General features: G+C 34.7%; 4 protein-coding genes across 4 annotated transcripts; 2 read left to right on the top strand and 2 right to left on the bottom strand.

The window, feature by feature from the left end:
- Window positions 1–139: 139 nt before the first annotated feature.
- Window positions 140–2408, top strand: LOC123225599 (magnesium-protoporphyrin IX monomethyl ester [oxidative] cyclase, chloroplastic). Its single transcript, XM_044649692.1, has 5 exons — window positions 140–688; window positions 1099–1163; window positions 1264–1591; window positions 1777–1875; window positions 1966–2408. Exons 1-5 carry the CDS (start codon window positions 209–211, stop codon window positions 2227–2229), a joined length of 1236 nt encoding a protein of 411 aa, XP_044505627.1. The 5' UTR covers window positions 140–208; the 3' UTR covers window positions 2230–2408.
- Window positions 2409–2521: 113 nt separating this feature from the next.
- Window positions 2522–5450, bottom strand: LOC123225600 (probable aquaporin SIP2-1). The gene is made up of 3 exons (XM_044649693.1): window positions 4842–5450; window positions 2914–3174; window positions 2522–2817 (listed from the first exon to the last, which is right to left on the bottom strand). Exons 1-3 carry the CDS (start codon window positions 5130–5132, stop codon window positions 2653–2655), a joined length of 717 nt encoding a protein of 238 aa, XP_044505628.1. The 5' UTR covers window positions 5133–5450; the 3' UTR covers window positions 2522–2652.
- Window positions 5451–7520: 2070 nt separating this feature from the next.
- On the top strand, window positions 7521–12572 carry LOC123226569 (proteasome subunit alpha type-3-like). Its single transcript, XM_044651115.1, has 10 exons — window positions 7521–7725; window positions 7817–7856; window positions 7946–8029; window positions 9156–9229; window positions 10038–10124; window positions 10212–10296; window positions 10464–10510; window positions 10962–11027; window positions 11318–11408; window positions 12306–12572. Exons 1-10 carry the CDS (start codon window positions 7622–7624, stop codon window positions 12375–12377), a joined length of 750 nt encoding a protein of 249 aa, XP_044507050.1. The 5' UTR covers window positions 7521–7621; the 3' UTR covers window positions 12378–12572.
- Window positions 12573–14187: 1615 nt separating this feature from the next.
- Window positions 14188–18896, bottom strand: LOC123226568. The gene is made up of 2 exons (XM_044651114.1): window positions 18756–18896; window positions 14188–16865 (listed from the first exon to the last, which is right to left on the bottom strand). The coding sequence occupies exons 1-2, from the start codon at window positions 18760–18762 to the stop codon at window positions 14776–14778; spliced, it is 2097 nt and encodes a 698-aa protein (XP_044507049.1). The 5' UTR covers window positions 18763–18896; the 3' UTR covers window positions 14188–14775.
- Between the last annotated feature and the right edge of the window lie 607 nt (window positions 18897–19503).

Below are 19503 nucleotides of genomic sequence, written 5' to 3'. Positions count from 1 at the left end.
ACTGGCATTATCACTTTTATAACCAATCAAGTAATCATTCAAGCCTATAAGAACCCTCCACGTGTCAAACACTCACTACCCTTTTAGATTTCATTGGATATTCAATCCAACTTTCCACCAATTATGACTCCACACTACTTATCTGGCTTCCATCTGAACCACCTTAAAGCTCACTCTCCGCTTACCGAATTTAACTTCTGGTCCGAAAATGGCTGCTGAAATGACTCTCGTTAAACCCATCTCTAATTTCTGCAACTCCAACACCTCTACTCCCAAGTTTGGCAGTCCAAGAAAAACATGTTCTTTGCGCCCAAAGTTCAGTACCATCACAATGTCAGCAACTTCAGAGCCAGCAACTGCCAAAAAGCCCGGCAAAAAGGCAGCCAAAACAGCCATCAAAGAGACCCTTTTGACTCCGAGGTTTTACACCACGGATTTTGATGAGATGGAGACCCTTTTCAACACTGAAATCAACAAGAACTTGAACCAGGATGAGTTTGTGGCATTGCTTCAAGAATTCAAGACTGATTATAATCAGACTCACTTTGTGAGGAACAAGGAGTTTAAGGAAGCTGCTGATAAACTCCAAGGGCCTCTCAGGAAGATCTTTGTTGAATTCTTGGAGAGGTCTTGCACTGCTGAATTCTCTGGCTTCCTTCTTTACAAAGAGCTTGGAAGGAGACTCAAGGTTTGTCTCAATCGAAATTTTGTTCCATCACACTTTGAACTTTAATTATGAAAATTTTCTTGGGTTTTCTTCTCTTACTATAAATTCTAATTAGTTTAATTGAAAGCATATCATCTCTTATTATTTTCAAAATAGTTCATTCTGGTTTAATCTGAACAGGGTTGAGTATCTGCAAATTGGAATATTAGAGCATTTGTTTGATTGAAATTGAGCTGAGTACCTGGGTTTATTGAAGTGTGTGAATTGTTCAATCCGCTTTACTGGTTGAAGTACAGTGCAATGTTGTTTTTTAAGCTGAAATATTGACAATTATGTTTTCCTTTCTTTTGCATGAATTTTTTTGGGTTCATTTCTCACTTAAATTTATAATCCAATTAGACATTTTCTCATGGAGAATTTTGATGTTACAGAAAACCAATCCGGTAGTAGCTGAAATTTTCTCCCTTATGTCTAGGGATGAAGCCAGGCATGCCGGGTAAGCATGCGACTGGATATATAATTTTGTTATGTATGATGTTTCGGTAGGGATGATTTTGCAGCTAATTAAATTTTCTTCTTGTTTTATTGATTGGCAGGTTTTTAAACAAGGGTTTGTCTGATTTTAATTTGGCTTTGGACTTGGGGTTCCTTACAAAGGCTAGGAAATATACTTTCTTCAAGCCGAAGTTCATTTTCTATGCTACATATTTGTCTGAGAAAATTGGATATTGGAGGTACATTACCATATACAGACATCTCAAGGAGAATCCTGAATACCAATGTTATCCTATTTTCAAGTATTTTGAGAACTGGTGCCAGGACGAGAACCGTCATGGTGATTTCTTCTCTGCATTGCTCAAGGCACAGCCTCAATTCCTCAATGACTGGAAGGCTAAGTTGTGGTCACGATTCTTCTGCCTCTCGGTAATCTTTCTTGCTATATGAAACTGGATCGTGTTTCTAACACAACTTTGCAAGAAGTAATGGAATCTGTGAATTTGATTATTCTGTGTACGCAATTCGATAGGATCTTACAATCGCATGCCAATGTTTGTATCTGTATTTCTGATTAATCTGCAGTTAAATTTCTCTGCAATGGTATTCTGCAGGTATATGTGACTATGTACCTCAATGACTGCCAGCGGACTGCCTTCTATGAAGGCATTGGGCTCAACACCAAAGAATTTGACATGCATGTCATCATCGAGGTGAGTTTGTGGCTACACATAACTTCTCTTTTTACCAAAGTGTTCTGGTAGAAGTTGAATTTATTTATCTGAAAAATTCCTTCTGCACAGACAAACCGCACAACGGCTAGAATTTTCCCAGCAGTGCTGGATGTTGAGAACCCAGAGTTCAAGAGGAAATTGGACCGGATGGTGGAGATCAACGAGAAGATTATCGCTGTTGGGGAGAGTGAGGACATGGCATTGGTGAAGAACTTGAAGAGGATTCCTCTAATTGCAGCATTGGTATCTGAGCTCTTGGCCGCATATTTAATGCCACCAGTTGAGTCTGGATCTGTCGAATTTGCTGAGTTTGAGCCTCAGCTTGTATATTGATAACTTCGTAGGAGTTTAAAATCCCGTAATGTCATGTTGTGCTTGAGTTCTGCTGTCAACAACTCAAGAATTCTAGCATAAACTGAGGGAAAACGGTCGAGTGTCCCTTTTGATTTTTCTCGTAACAACAGAACTTATTTCTCGTCTAGCAATGGATTCTTGGCTTTTCATTATATTCACACTGATAGTTTGCCAATGTGTTAAAATAGATTTTTACATCTAATATTTACACCTTTGGACCTAATTGGATGGGGATATGGGATTAGCAAGAAATAGCAGGAACAATACAGACTGATGACCCAAAGGTATTATTCATTTGCAAAGTGGAATATTTTTCATACAAATCAAACCACAATTGCATTGTTCAAAGCTAACAGATTAGAAACTTGAACATGATTATAACGTGGTAGGAGGTGCATTTCTTCATTCTGATTTAGCTTTCAAGTCTTTTTTATCTTCTGTTAGTGGTTGAACTACCAACTTGAACGTCCACACTGCTAGCAGAGTGGCCTCTATTGGAGCAAGCCAGTATACAAGTATATGCTCCTTGGTTATATGATCTCCGCGAGCATATGCCCATCCCATGACCTAAAAGTTTTAAAAACAATTAATCAAATAATATTCAGTGATTAAAATTTGTTGGATAAATGAGGAAATATAGAATGACGATTGTCATTTACTTACAGAGGCTGGGTTCATACATCCCCCGGTCAGATCAGAGCCAAGAATATGAAGAGTTAACTTAGAGACACTTGAGATCCAGGTCTTCATTAAGGGACTCCCTTTTAGTTTTCTGGCCAGCCCAAGTGAAATGACAACAATTACAAATGTCAGCAAACCTTCTGTCAGTGCACCCTGATGGACGTCGACATTCAAACGTGGGCCACGCCCTATTTCAGGAAATGTGTCAATGATGAACTTAACCCCGCTAACAGAGCCAATTACCTGGAGAACAGAAAACAAATATACATAGCAGCCAAAGTAAGATGTAATGTTATGATTCAGGAAACAACTATATTCTCAATTACACACAAAATATCATTCAAAAACTTGGAATATAGAAGGCTGGAAAGATTCAGTAAAATAATTTTCTTACACAATCATATCATAAAACTAATTTTGATACTACTTTTTTTCAGTAGAAAACTTAGAAGACAAAACAAAAAACACAGAAATCAGAGAGGTGCAAGATATCTAAAAAAAATGTGAAGGGAACGTAAACCAACCATAAAAACAAAAAATCTGTAGCAGAAAGAATGGCTCTAAACCAAATGAAGGACAGACCAACTTTAAAGGAAACCATCCAACATCTTTGAAAATGAAAAACCAATAAACTGTTGACAACAACCATTTTAGGTCGCAATTCATTAAATCCTAAGCTGCACCAAAGCTAAGGGTTAAGCAGCCTGTGTTGGCAGGCTGTTCTTGGGTTGTATTAAGAAAGAAATGAGTATTAAATCCTATGTGTCAACTTAAAACACAAACCTCTTTAGTTAAGTATGTCAAAACCCTAAATGGCAAGCATAACTTGTCTATTACATAGACAACCCAAATGATCGAAGGAGATCAATGACAGAAAAAGAGAATAATTAATACAAGCCACATTGGTAAAAACAGTCGTAAAATGAAATTTACTCAGTAAAACATCATCTGAATTTTCAATCACTTAGATTTGCATAACCTCTCTTCAGTAAAAGTCCTGTTATTTCAAGTGTCAAGCAAGATAACACAGATAGAACGCCCATTATTTTTTTTAATAGATATTCCCATGATGTAAACAAAGAACTAGTACAAGAATGTTTATGATTTTTTTTCCAAATCATGTTGAATTTATTCCAGCAAACTACAGTAAACTGTCATCCAACAGCCATACATATGCACAAACTAGTAATCAGACTCAAGCTGATTTGAGTGACCAAAATGTAAAGCAAAGAATACAAGCAAACAACCAACATTTCAAGTGTCCTAAAGCCCACGCCACTCCCCAGTTAGCTTTAAAACCAGCACAGCAAAATTTAAAAAGATAGACATGTTTTATGTACTTTACCACTCAAAGTATCAATCAAAGTACCAATTTAACAAAATTTTTTACTGAAACTCCAATTCAAGCCCTACCTTTACAAACATACAAACAAAACCAACGTGGACTCAAAAACACACTAAAGCTAACCAATTGTTCCTGCAAATTCTTGGGGAAGAACCATTGGGAAAAAAATCATTTCAATAAAATGGACATTTAACACTTAATTGATTGGGACCCAGGAAAATAAACCTGTACTTCTCTTGAGGATAATTATTACACGGGAATAAAGATTGAATAAAACTAATACTTTATTTTTCTCAATTTCCTTTGGTTTTTAACTCCATAAAAGCAAACTCACTTCATTTCAATCACCCTTACTCCAATTACAAATCAAATGTTGATTAAACAGTACAACAAAGAAAACCCAAATCACATATCAATCAAACTAACTCAACCATAATATGAAACTATATAAAAATAAAGCTAGTCACATTTGAATCAAAAGAAATCCCATACGTAACCAAGTATCTATAAGAAAAAACCAAATTCAAGAACTCAATCTCAAAACAAAAAATGAGAGCTAACTTACCTGAGCAGGGATTCTAGCCCCAACAGTAAAGAGGAAGCGAGGAAAGTCCCCAGAAACGGCATCAGCCAAAATCGCCAAAGGATTATAAGCCCCTCCTTTGGTAACCTCGCCCAAGAATGCAAACAAAAACATGCTTAAAATCGACAAAACACCATATATCATCTCACCACTGGGATCATGGCCCAAACCCAAACCCTTGTGCACAAAAATCTTGATCAAAGCCCCTGACCACACCCACATGAAAGAAATCACAAAATCTGATAGAAGCAACCGAAACTTACCCATACCCATGTTAACGTTTCTTGTTGAGTCTTCTTTTAACAATCGGTGAACTGGGTCATGGTCTTAGTGATATAACAACGTCTGTATTATGTACTGGAATAAGAGACGTAGATTCACGGAAGTTTCAAATCAGTTGTCGGATTCTTTGGTCGCCGCACCCTGATTTCTTGCAGGGTTCCGCATACTTTCTCTTTCCAGAACAGAATTTTCTAACTTCACGCCATAATTGACAATTCTTTTCTTCACTATCTTTTCTCTTCTATGTTCTTTTATTTTTTTCCCTTCCGGCATGCAACAACAACTCAGCATGAGAGTATTTACATAAAAAATAATTAAGCTTCTCACTTTTGTATTAAATTAAGGCCAAACGACTATCCCACCCAAGGTTTAACGTTTTCTCAAATGTCCCCCTTTTAACTATGGAAACATCAAACACCCACTCATGGCCGGTTAGATTTAACAGAACCCTAACACCTAAAAATTTTATCTCTTTTTACCCCCATAAACTTTAAAAACTAACATTTTTCCCTAGCCTAAGTTTTAAAAAACCACTGTTTCACCCTAGGGTTTGGTTTTGAAATCTCCGGCGACCTCTCCGGCTCCGTTGCCGACGGCCTCTCCCTCTCAAAGCAACCTCTCCTTCCGGCGATATCTTTCCTCCCATTTGGAGATCCGATCGGCGCCCGAAGACGCCTTGAGAGACGAAGAACTTCGTCTCCCACGGCGTCTCCGAGCGCCGATCGGACCTCTAAATGGGAGGAAAGAGATTGCCAGAAGGAGAGGTTGCTTCGAGAGGGAGAGGCCGTCGGCAACGGAGCCGGAGAGGTCGCCGGAGATTTCAAAACCAAACCCTAGGGTGAAACTGCGGTTTTTTAAAACTTAGGCTGGGGAAAAATGTTAGTTTTTAAAGTTTATGGGGGTAAAATTATTTCTATTTTAGTTTATTTTTAATATTATAGCGAAAATGACGATTTTACCCTTACCACCGTTAGGATTTTGTTAAATCTAACCGACCATAGGTGGGTGTTTGGTGTTTCTATAGTTAAATGGGGGACATTTGAGAAAACGCTAAACCTTGGGTGGGAAATAGTTGTTTGGCCTTAAATTAATCATTAAGTAGTATCACTTGTTATAAATATTACACGATTTGGATTGTGACCAAAATTCAATTATTCTCACTGTCTAACCCCTAATTTTAAAGATTTAGAGTACATTTCCAAATCTTTTATTTGTCATAGTTTGTATTTCTTATATATATGTTCTATTTTGCATATTAGAGTAATTTTGATATTAATTGTATAATCGATCATTTGTTCAATCTGAGATTTATTAAAAAAAATCGTTTATACATGTAATTGGTGTTTTGGTAATTGATGTTGTGGGTATTGATAGAATCAAAGAGAATAAAACGAATTGGTTACAAATTTGACAATTCTTGTATTGTTTTATGTGGACTAAGGGAAAAAAAAACCTAAATGATATTCTTGTAATTTTATCAATCATAACATTCGCGTGATTAATTTTTACATAAATAGAGGGGTTCAGGTTTTTATATAATAGTATAGTTACTTGATATAGTGATTATTGATTTAATCATTATATTTTTAAATTTATCTATCTGATCAAACTGAATAAGATTTCGGATCATTAAAAAAAAAAAGAGAAGTATTATTTATGCAAATAGAAGGAAATCCACCAATATGTGATATTTCACAATATTATCTTATTTATTAAAAAAAAGTAAATTAATTATTCCTACCTTATAAATAAAAGTGTATTTATTCATACCTTGCTTCTACCAAAATCTCTTTATATTCTTCGCAAATTCTAAGTCCATCATATAGACAAGGTTAAATTTAATATTTGTTACTTGCATTCATAATAATAATTGAGCATTAATTAAAAAAATCGATAGACACCATCACTCTTATTATTTTTCAAATGTCGAACAAAATTTAAATCAAATTTAATAAATTAAATATAATATTATATTTTAATTCAAATTTATAATAATGGTAAAGAATTTATGAAAAAATAAAATTAAAATTCGAGTTATTCATATAAGAAGCAAGCTACATCTACCCAAAAAAATTCAAAATTTGGATTTAATTTTTGAAAATCATAAAAAAACAGTTTAATCAAATGCGTATTTACTTAAATTAAGATAAATTTATTATTGAATTTTTTTATTTTTAAGTGGAGGCGAGGATAAAACGGGCATTATGTTTTTCTTTTGGCTGCGTTCGCATACTCTTAGAGTGTTGGTTAATACAGTGTAGATGCATATTCTAGGGCCATTTTAATCAAATACCCATTTAATCAAGGATTGGGTTAAATCCTATTACATTTAAAAAAAAAAAAAATTATAAAAATGTAAAAAAGGGGCCCAGACCAGAGTATTTCTTGATAGCAAAGAAACTCTCTTTATTTGGGCGAGCTGCGCTTTCTCTGTGACATACTTGAGGAAACTCCCGAAGAAACAAAATCGCAGCAACAGAATGAGCAGCATAGGAACAGGTTACGACTTGTCGGTCACTACATTCTCTCCCGATGGACGTGTTTTCCAGATCGAGTACGCCGCCAAGGCCGTCGATAATAGCGGGTACTCTACACAACTTCATTCACCATCCTTCGATTTTCCTTGCTTTTTGTCTGAATCTCGTCATTTCTTTCAAATTTCCATATTTTTGCAGGACTGTCATTGGAATTAAATGCAAAGATGGGATTGTTATGGTAAAATTTTAATTTTTTTTAATAATTTGATTGTTATTGTGCTATTTAGAAATTGGATTTTGACTGTAATTTTGGTTTTTGGTTTTAAGGGAGTCGAGAAGTTAATTGCGTCGAAGATGATGTTGGCTGGTTCTAATAGAAGAATTCATTCTGTTCATCGTCATTCTGGAATGGTACTATCTCTTACTTGTCTTGATTTGATCTTTTGTACACTGATATTTTTACTTGTAATTTCCATGTTTTCTTCTACTTTTTTATGCTTCATTTGTATTCTTTTAGCTTGTGAAGAGAGTGAGTGACTTAACCCTACGTTTGAATTGTTACTCTTAATTTGAATTAATACCCATCTATTGGAAGTTAAAGTAACGTGAAAATTTAAGGTTGTTTGAAGGTATACTTTCAATGTGTGGTAGAGATGTTGAAAGATTATCTTGGCATGAAATTTGGTGCAAAATGAAGTTTGGAATTTCTCTTCAGAGAAGGATATTCATGATATTGACCATTTTTAAACAAACATGTAAAGTTAGGGCTTTTCCAGGAAAAAAATTGTGAGAATACTTGCAAAATAGAATTCATTTGGGTTCTTAATACAACTTTCAACTGCTAGTTTTCTTTTTTTAAGTAACCTCTCTCTCAGTATATCAATTAAGTACATTAATGGATTCTCATTTGAAAAGTTGACTACCCAAAACATGTAGTAAGTTCAAGGAATTTACAATGAGGATTGTCATTTATAGGGGTTCTCTTCCTTTGGCAAATTCAGTGGTTTATTAAAATGAAAAATACTTTTGGAATGAGATAATCTTCTTCTTTTGTTTGATATTACTTTTTTTTCTTTTCTCCCTTGAATATCATGGAAATCAAGATGTTTGTTGTATTTTGTTTTAAAATCAAATCAATGGGAAGGATGTCATTGAGCCTAAATGGTTGGCTTGAGTGGTTAAGACCTTTGGTATCCAACATTGAAAATAAGTTTGTTTGTAAATCCCTCAAAGGTCACTTACTTAGGATATTATAACAAGGTTGGGGGTTCCAATATTAGTCCTTAGTTTAGAACTTGGTTAATTCATATGAAATGAGGTGGATTTTTGGAATATCAGACAAGAAACAAATGAGTGAAAAGCCTTTTACGCTCTCTTCATGTCTGTCAAAATTGCTTTTTAATAAGTTTGAGGTCTAGTGTTCTTGTGTAAATAGTTTAAGTTCAGAATTATCCTACATGTTACTAGTAATACTAGGCTCATGTTTCTGTTTTCAACTCTTTTCTTGCCACACTTGTTGATATGCTTCCAACTATAGGCTGTGGCAGGATTAGCAGCTGATGGGAGACAAATTGTTGCACGGGCCAAGTCTGAAGCCACAAACTATGAAAGGTTTGCTTTGTTAATTATTTGCTTATATGCATCTTGTGCCATGCACTGACAACATGTTGAGTTTTATAAATTCAAAACATAGATATTAAAGGCACATAGACATTCTGGAGACATAAATAAGGAATGTGACTTATGGAATCAAAATTGTGCCATGCTCTTGTTCATATTTTTAAGCCACATCAATTTTCAATAATTGATGGAATAATTTGTTAACCAGATCACCACAAAAAATTATTGGTATGTTACTGGCTGATGGGACAATATTTTATGTCCCAGCGAGTGATTTATTGTAATTTTATGTATTATGGTTAATTATGGGATTATAAGAAATCAGTTAACATAGGTTGTTTGCATTTTAACTGACCAGTATACAAGGTTTTAGATTCTAATGCATCTTTCTCTTACTCATGCACATGTGCACACACATACACATACAAGCATGCAACAGAGAAGTACAAAATACGCCTTTTTCTATGCAAATGTACATTAGATTTGATCAAGGCACTTCAGTTGGTCCCCTTTTATTAACTTAGAGAGGTTTAACGAGTGTTAAAGATATGGTTCATTTCAAGGGATGTAATTATGATGGAAGATTTGGCATACACTACAATCTTGTTAGCACATTTTCTGCAATCTGTGTTGTAAAGTTGTTGATGCTTATATTGTAATTGCTAGTTGAATAAGAAATGTACATTTAAATGAGTGAAAAAAATAAAGAGTGAAATCAATTTGTAGAAAAGTAAATGTGTCAACAACAATTCTCTACACATTAATTAAATTTTATCTTATTTTTGTTGTTGACTGGCAGTGTGTATGGTGAACCAATTCCTGTGAAAGAACTTGCACAAAGAGTTGCTAGTTATGTGCATCTATGTACTCTATATTGGTGGCTCAGGTTTGATGTTGTTATTACTAGACATTTTGTTATCAGTTTTTCTCTTCCCATTCTTATTACTCTGTGGATACCTGTTGATGCTGTCAGACCTTTTGGATGTGGGGTAATTCTTGGAGGTTATGACAGAGATGGACCACAATTGTACATGGTTGAGCCATCTGGTGTTTCCTATGTAAGTTAATAATTTGTCATATGTTGTTGCAGTTATTTTATCTAATCCATTCTGTTGTTGTCTTGCAATTCTATCTGCACTTAATTAACTTTTAACTGTCGGTTTGTATTTGTATTATTCTGGAGTGTTTTCCTTCTTTCTAATACGTTCTTTGGTGTCTATTTTAGAGGTATTTTGGTGCTGCAATTGGAAAGGGCAGGCAGGCAGCGAAGACGTAAGTTTCAGACTATTTGTTTGTTAAGTTCTAATAGAGGACATTTGCTATGCTTTAGAAGCAAAGTGGAAGAAGCCAGCGATTTTTTAGTCCTTAGAACAATTAATGTGTATCTTAAATTTTTATTTGTTCTTTTAAAATTTTGTTGTGGGTTATTCTTATGGAAAGATAAGAAATCTAATAGGTTCTTAGTTATTTTGTAATAAATATAAAATTCATTTTTAATAGTTTTCTAAGCATTTAATTGTGCTTCATGTTTCATTTACTTCATATTCATTGACATACTGCATGCAACTAAGTTTTTTGCTTTTAAGGATATTAGTTTACCTGACTTATTTATAATCTGAATAAGAGCATCTATGATATGTAAAGTTATCTCGCTTTCACTTTTTTCACAGTTCTCAGAAAATTTTTGGTGGCACTAATATTGTTGAATGATATATCTATGCAGAGAGATTGAGAAGTTGAAACTTTCTGAATTGACCTGCCGTCAAGGAGTTATTGAAGTAGCGAAGATGTAAGTTAGATTGTACTTAGTCATGTAACTTAATAAGCATGTGTAATATTATGCTGGTAGTGTATGGTTTTGAGGATTTTCTATGTGGTTTTCTTAATCCTAGCGAAACAATCTCTTTTCTTTATGGGGTGGTTTATGTTTTGTCAATTTGAAAAAATCTTATGATTGTAATAGCAAAAGTAAAGACTTGGGAGTGGTAATTATTAATCATATTTTTCATCTTTGAATTTCTGTTACATGTTTGTTTTTCGTTGTTTCATGACTTGCACTGTTTTATGTAATGCTCACAGTATTTATGGAGTGCATGATGAGGCAAAGGATAAGGCATTTGAATTGGAAATGAGCTGGATCTGTGATGAATCAAACCGCCAGCATCAAAAGGTACTCTAATTTTTTCACTTGTTTGAGATACGCATCTTTTTACCCTTATTCTCTTATTTCACTGTAGTATTTCTACCACAAAGCAATTTTTATTGCTGCTGCTTGTTTTTCCATGATTCTCGTTATTTAATTGCTCAGAACTAACAGGTAGATGATTGTCATTGGTATGCAACATTAGCTGCAAAGAAAAAAGATTCTTCTGACTTGTGAAATCGTTACTTTATGACATGTCTGAAGGAGTCAACTTAGGTGTTCAGTCCTAGGAAAATTAAACGAGCCAGGGATGACTTCAAATGCATTGTCATGTCATTTGATTTCTTTTATGTCTTAAAGGGGTTTTCATGGCATTTCAGTACTTTGAATGTTGGATCTCTCCATATGGGGTTTTTTTCTGTCTCTCTCCCCTCCCTTTTTTCCTTGTTTTCATGGCTATCTTCCTTGATATTTTAGTGAACTATAATATCATAGTCCCTTCTATAAACCCTATTTTATTTTCATGTTTTTCAAACCAAATTGTGTTTCTAACATATACATCATGTGATTGATGTTAGAATCAAGAACCTAAATCTTTTGTTCTCTATGTCAAAATTGAGGGATGTTTATGAGTCAAGACTAAGACATGATATTTAGTTATTTGGAGTAGATTTTTGTTTCCTTCTTGTTTCGTACTTGAACATTATAAATTGGTGCTATCGTTTTGCTCTTGTTTCTAATTGCTGTTATAATTTGCCCTTTCTTTCAAAGCCATCTCTATATTTGCCCCTTCTTTGCTCTCCTGAATCCCTGATTGTTTAATTACAAATGCTCAACAAGAGTTTAAACATGCATCTAGTTTACTGTATTACGACTGTTTAAGTGACTTGCTAGGCTGATATTTTATTGTTGAATTGCATTAAGGTTCCGGATGAACTTCTCGAGGAAGCTAAGGCAGCAGCTAGGGCAGCATTGGAAGAGATGGATGCGGATTAGTGCAGCAGAGCTCTTATATTTGTTTACAGTTTCATGGTATCTTGAATCCATTTCAAAATGTCCTACTGCTGACAGTGGTACTTAGTTCAGTTGTTAGTTTTAACTTAATATCGGGCTATGACTCACCTAATTGTTTGTGTCAAAAGATTTTCTCTTTAAATTGAAAAAAGAAGGCAACCTGTTTGTAGTCATTCATATGACGGTCGTTGGTAAATTTGTTCATGAGATGGGCCGGGTTGTGCCTATTTTGGTATGGCATGTTATGTCAAACCCATCTAAAGGGTGGGTTCTGGTGGGTTGTGTTAGTTAGAGGTAGATTTAAATCAAATCAAGTTTGAGTTTGAATCAGTTTGAACTGAATTTGATTTGAAAAAGTTGAACTCAACTTAGGCTCGAGTTTAACGAGCTGTCTATAAACTAGTTCAAATTTGGTTTGGTTTGAGGGAAGTTGAGTTTAGGTTTGGTTATAATATCAAATTAAGCTCAATTTGAGACTATAGATGAGTTAAAATTAACTTGATATTCAGATATATGTTACTCAAAATGACTTTGTTTTAGAGAATTCAAATTAATTAGGCTTGAGTTTGAGCTTACCTCAGTCAAGTTCGTTATGGGTTTATTTGAATCGAGTGGACAAACAAATTTAAGATAGTTTAATTTGAATATACTCTTATGTTGGCTGATCAAAAGATCAAAACCTTGGTATGTCCCACGAATCTTAGGATTGTGTTTTTGTTGGCTTTCTTATCGTTGACCTATTAAATTTGTATTCTTTTTAAATTATTAATTTTATTAAGTTTTTAAAATAAACCACTTATTGTGAAGAAAAATAAAGAAACCGAAAATGAAAATTGCGGTTAGTATGGCAACGAGTTTAGTGAAATAGTTAGTACCACATGATGGGATTTTCATACGAAGAACATTGTAATAATTATTATTCGATATTAGAAATCATAAAAGCATAAAAACCAAGAAAATTATAACTGAGATAGATCCATTCATTCTTAATCGCAAACATGAAAGCAGCATATTGATTTACTAGCTACCATGTAATGGCATTTTCTTCCTTGCTGAAAGAAAATACAGAAGAAAAGCCATGCATGATTTTCCGGCTTATTAAACTACAAGCGGAAAAGTCCTCACCTCATAATTTGCAGCGTAGCCCATCGGCAATGGCTCCACACTGACAAGGGTAGTGTCAGCAAACAATGACGCCTTGTGGCAGGTAGGCACTCCGTAAAGGGTTCCAACTGGGGGAAAAAGAGGACAACCAAGCTTTGTGAGGCTGGGCACTAGTCCAACAAAAGTAAGGCACATCGATGGGTCATGAATAATACTACTATTTGTACAAAATAACTGAGATGTGTTTATATTACAATTGCATGTGAACACCATTTAGTAAATATCATCATCAAAGATGTCAATTTGACTTTGTTTTTGATTTCTCAAGTCCATTATTTGCTTTGAAGAAAATTAGAATTTAACTCTAATCAGCATGGCTAGATCTAAATCGTTTCCAGAATAGCAAACAATTTGCTTTTCAAAGTTGAAAGAGGTATCATACATAAAATTGAAGTCTTTGATAGAAGAGAGCAAGAGAACTTAATCTAGGGAGCCTTTGAATAGGTTAGGAATTTTTACATATGATATTTGTTAATTCTCAAAGTCACAACTCAGAAATAAATCACAAATATATAAACAATAATCCTTCAACCTTATAATATTTTTACGTTAAGCAAGGAAAGTCGTATCAACCAATAAAGACTCAACTTTTAACCCAAGACCAAATAATAATAAAAATAAAACAAAATTAATCTAAGAGAAAATTATTAATATAAAATTGCATGTAATGCTGATTGAAAGATATTGGCAAAGCCCATAAACACAAAATATCACAAACCCTCTACAGAAAAAATATAAAAAAAACAGTGGCGCTCTAGGCAGGATGATTTGAGCCAGTCAATCTCAAACTTAACTACACAAATTTTCGGGCAATCTAATGGTTCCTACCTTTACAAGGAAAGAAAAATACAATATACCAACAATTTATATGTATATAGAAAATAAATTTTCAAAGCTAGGCAGAACCTGAGGATCATATGATTGACCACACAAGAAAGCATCCTGTAAAAATCTTGACACTGAGGCTCATATTTGTCGAAAGCTCCAGTGCCAAAGATTTCCAATAGCCAAGCAATAACTGCAAAAGAATTACCTTGATTGAGATACTTCGAGCACTTGATATGTCAGTCGATTTCAGAATCTGCCTATTCATCTAAGACAACACATTCCAGATGTCCAATGACTCCCAAATATTTATTCATCAAAAATCTTTGTTGCTGTTGGCAGGTCTTATTGATCTAAATGAATGCTGCCACTTTCAATAGTTAATTAAGCCCTAGCCTGATGTGTCAATATCCTTCCCATGATCTTCCTGGTGCATATTTCTTCTCAGCCTTCTCAACCATATATCATAATCTATAGGATATGGTGTCCCACATAAACTATCAACATAATCAGCGAATGCTTTCAACACTGTTGAGACATCACCAAGCTTCTGCTGAATTAGTCTTCTTGACCAAGAGGTCTCTCTCCACTGTAGAGCTCCTTCCACTGAATCCAAATCAGGCAAAGCCCCACCACACGAAAAATAAAGCATGTAAATCAGGCTCTCTGCATCTGATGCTGAGCACAATTTCCCCTCCTGCAGAGCATAAGTTGATGAAAAATGAAGATTCATAGCAGGGCGGTCCCTATCTTCAAGTATAGCATGTCCCCAACCGATAAGGACAAAATAGGGATGCCTCACACCAGATCTTACATAGATTATATTCTCTGGCCGGATGTCTCCATGCCGAATACCAGCAAAAAACACAGTACAAAGTGCAGATAGGCAATCGTGGCAACACCTGATAGCCTCATCTGAACTAAATTGACCTTCACTTATCATATCTGCAACTGTTTCACCAACTGGGCTGGTCACAAGAATTGGAGTTCCACACAAAGGGTGATCACAGTTCCTACCAGAGCTGAATCGCTGACACTGGCCAGGGTGAACAATCCTCCCAGAAGCACTCAACTGTGGCAAATATTTGCTAGATAAACCTTTCTGTTTCATGATTGTCAATATTTTAGTCTGTCTCTGAACTTGATACCATAAATTCATGTCTTCCCAAGCTGGTTCCAGTTGAGAAGGATGTGAACCGACAAAGAGAAACAGAGACTTTCCTGACTCTTCTACCGGTGAAGCAATGTAATATCTAATTTCACCATTACTAAGGACATCATTAATCTGATAACCTTTTTGAAAGTTTGAATCCTCTAACCATAATACAGATCCTACTTCTAGCTTCATTAACTCTTCAGACTCTACTTTGATAGATTCATCCTGAACTTCAACAATTTCAGCAGAAGCACTCTGCTGCTGGAACCGAAATAGACCATTTCCATTCACCCAGGTATCCCCCAACTGCCTCTCAACTCTTCTTGTTTGAAGGCGAGAACCATGGTCAGCAGCCAAATCTTCAATTGAGTGCTTGGGAAATCCAGCAAATTGCACGATACAGTGGAAAGTCGCAAAAAGTAACTGTAGAGCACCAATATCACCCCAGTTGGCATTTCCAAGCTTGTTCCAAATCCTATCAATTGGAGAGACTGCAATTCTACAATGCTTTTTTATCCACTCAGCAGCACAGTCATAAATATTATTCACATCAAACTCCAATTTATTTACATCACCTTCAACTTTTACGACCCCACCGTATTGAGAGTCAACAAGAAGAACAAATACTGTGTTTGAGCTCAGAGAAAAAGTCAATCTACTTAAGCTTCTTGATAGTAGTATACGAAGAGCATAGAAAAGAGCTTCCCCTAGAACAGATAAAGAAGGCTGCTGGTCACCATCCATGGCAAGGGTTCTGATATCAGGCCTTAAAAGAGCCAATTCAAGAATGTGGTCCCACTTTCCATGTGGATGTCTGGAGTTCTTGAGCAACACACCAGTAGCACAAAGACCTTCAAGCTTCCCACTTGCTATAGCCTTCTCAGCCTGGTAGAATTTTAAGTTTGCATTGTGTAGACAGGCAACAGAGAAAGGCATGGGTTCATCATCACTCCAAAATGCCTCCCATAAGCCTTTAACACTTGCATGCAGAAAATCCTCAATAGCAAGATAAGCAGTTGCTTCAACAGCATCGGATGTTGAAGCATAAACAACATTGGGCATCCTAGTCACCTGCTGAAATGAAACTCCTTCCAATGCATAATCAAATTTTTGAAGTTCTATCAATTCAAAAGGGACATCAAATGGTGACTTTTTTGTAGCTGACTTTTCTGAAATCGAAATAAACCAGTCTTCGATTTTTGCAGTCAGAATTTCACTTTGAACAAATCTATTAAGAAACACCTTGTGATTGTGTGGCCTACTGCCTGACGATACACTGGACCTCTTTGTCCCAGACCCTATTGATTCCCGGTCTGGGGATCCACCTGCCAAACATAAATCCTATAGCATTAATTGATCAGTTGGGGTTTTGGAATATAACTTCACAGAATAATATCAACAAATTCACATGAATTCAGCAAAAAGCTATAAGCAAATAAGAAAATTTAGAAAATTAGCAACAGAATACATGAAGGTCCACAATACCTCATCGAGTGAAAACCATTAAAATTTTAGGCTGTCTCATACTTGGTAATTTGATGCTTAGGATTCACGAGATTATGTAGTGATGTTAATTTCTATATTATAATATGTCTGGAAGATATTCCTGCTAAATTTATTGTGATTGGAGTACAAATAGTAACAACAATTTTGCATTTAAATTGTGTTCCTGAAAATATCTCATCTTAAAAATAACAGAATTGACAGATTTTCAGATGGAGCTCAAACAGAATATAGCACACAAGAATCAGATAACTTTTAAGCCAGTAATTAAATATAATTAAATAGGACCAAGAATCCAAGAAGAAATGTCAAAAGAAACCGCTTCTCTCGTGGCATACAAGTCAAGTTTCAATTTAACATAACAAGAAAAAAGTAATGCCAAAAATTTCTGTACTGACATGAAATCTCTAAGGACCATCATTCCAGTCACTAAATCAACAAAACTTGTTCAGAACCAAAAGAGTAGTTATATCAACATGTGATATCAGTTTATTTACTCAATTCTTTGATATGCCCATCACATAAAACCATTTGGCTGGTTCATAAATGTTTAAGTGCTTTGAAACATCAGTGTGTTCCATGATAAGATCAATTTATACTGAAGCAGCAGCACAACAATGAAAACTCAATTAATTAAGAAAACCCCCATTAGAATTCAGCCATGCAATTTTCCACTTCGATTCATAAACACCCTTGAAGCCATGTAATGTAAGGAAAAGGTATTGAAGAAAAGATAGTATAGCATTAAAAGTCTCTCCCTCTCTCCTACTCTCTAGCCAACTAAAAATCAGAGTGAAGACTTTTAAGCATTAAACATATCAAAATTCTCATGTCAATAACAACTGACTTAAATATTTGAGCACAGCAGATAAAAAAAGAAAAAGGAAAGAATATTTATATATAATAATTCAAAGGAGACGATCGATTGTGGAACAGCAGACCATGAACTACGTGATGTAAAAGCATATTGCATTTTAATACTTTGCATATGCTAGTTAGGTATAAATTTGTCACTTGAAATCAAATGAAAGGAGGAGGAAATCATAATAACATAACCTCATGCATACTAGAAAGAGACTAAAAAAAGAAAAAAAGTGTTACGAATGAATCTTGTCTCTCAAGAGTCCTTATCATACATCCTTACCTTTAAGAAGTTTGTCACCACCTCAAATCTTGATAAAACCCTAGAAAATTTTCTGAACAGGGATACTGATAAACCAATTGCAAACGCAAAGCAAAACAAACACCCATGTGCATAAAAAAGATTAAACACACAACTAACACATTATCGCACAAAGTAAAAGTTTTCATCATAATTTAAGATATTAACACCAGGTGCTTGTGCGACCACGGGTATAGATGAGAATTTAGACTTACATTAGTTAATCTTCATCTAATTTTCAACTGCTTCTTAAATTAGCTCCTTTCTCTAGTCTCAAAACACCCCTACATTATGCATTTAAACACACATCAAATATTGATCTACACTCACTCAACATAATCCTAATTTGACCATAAATTATAAATCCAAATGCTAATTACAAAGCTTCTAACTCTCACTCCAATAACTAAACGATCAATAAAACGTGTTCGCATAATTCAATTACAAGCGATAAAAATCAGTAGAAAACTAGTCAATCGAAGTAAAATTAAGTCAAAGCAAGAGTCAAAAGGGAGAATTTAGGGTTTGAAAGAAAGAAGAGAAAATATACCTTCCATTATTAAGAGAGTGTTAACTCTTCACACTGTATTCAAATTCTCGGAGTTTCCCCGTCTCCTTAAGCCGCCGTCGATTAATTGCTTTTATATATATATATATATATATATACACTTTTTTTTTCCTCGTCGGCTGTTGGAATTACTCGTGTTACGTTTTTTATTGCAAGAAAGAAAAAGGAATTATAGTAATTAATTAATTAATAAATAGATTTGTCCTATTTACTGGCGACTTTTATTTTTAATTTATGCTCAACTCGCGAGCGGCTTGTCTTCTCCCGTGTCTTTTATTAGTCAAAACAAAACGAAATAAAAAGGGAAATAAATTAAAATAAACAAAATTATAAGCGTTTATACGTTTTTAGGCTAACGTAAAAAGGTTTTATCAAAATAAGTAAACTATACTTTTTTTACCCATTTTACCCTTATGTTAAAAAACCAAGTAAAATCTAAAGTAAATCACTTTGAGTTTTACTTTTGTCGAAAACAGATAAGAGTAGGGCGAAATCAGAAGTTTGAAAACACCGAGCGAGAGAATCACCGGCGAATATCCTAAAAGCAGTAGAAGAGGAAAACAATAGAAGCGGCACCGACAACGACAATATATCAACAATAACTTCACAGGTTTGTTACCATTTGTATTTATTTATTTGGTTTAATGTTGTCGATAAATTGATGATTCGGTGTAAATAATTGATTGTGATGGTTTAATGTTGGGATGTATTGGATGAAAAAATGATTTTT

Source organism: Mangifera indica, chromosome 9 (genome assembly GCF_011075055.1).
Source record: "Mangifera indica cultivar Alphonso chromosome 9, CATAS_Mindica_2.1, whole genome shotgun sequence".
Lineage (NCBI taxonomy): Eukaryota > Viridiplantae > Streptophyta > Magnoliopsida > Sapindales > Anacardiaceae > Mangifera > Mangifera indica.
The sequence above is the reverse complement of the archived record's forward strand: the minus strand, read 5'-3'. Positions and strand labels throughout refer to the sequence as shown.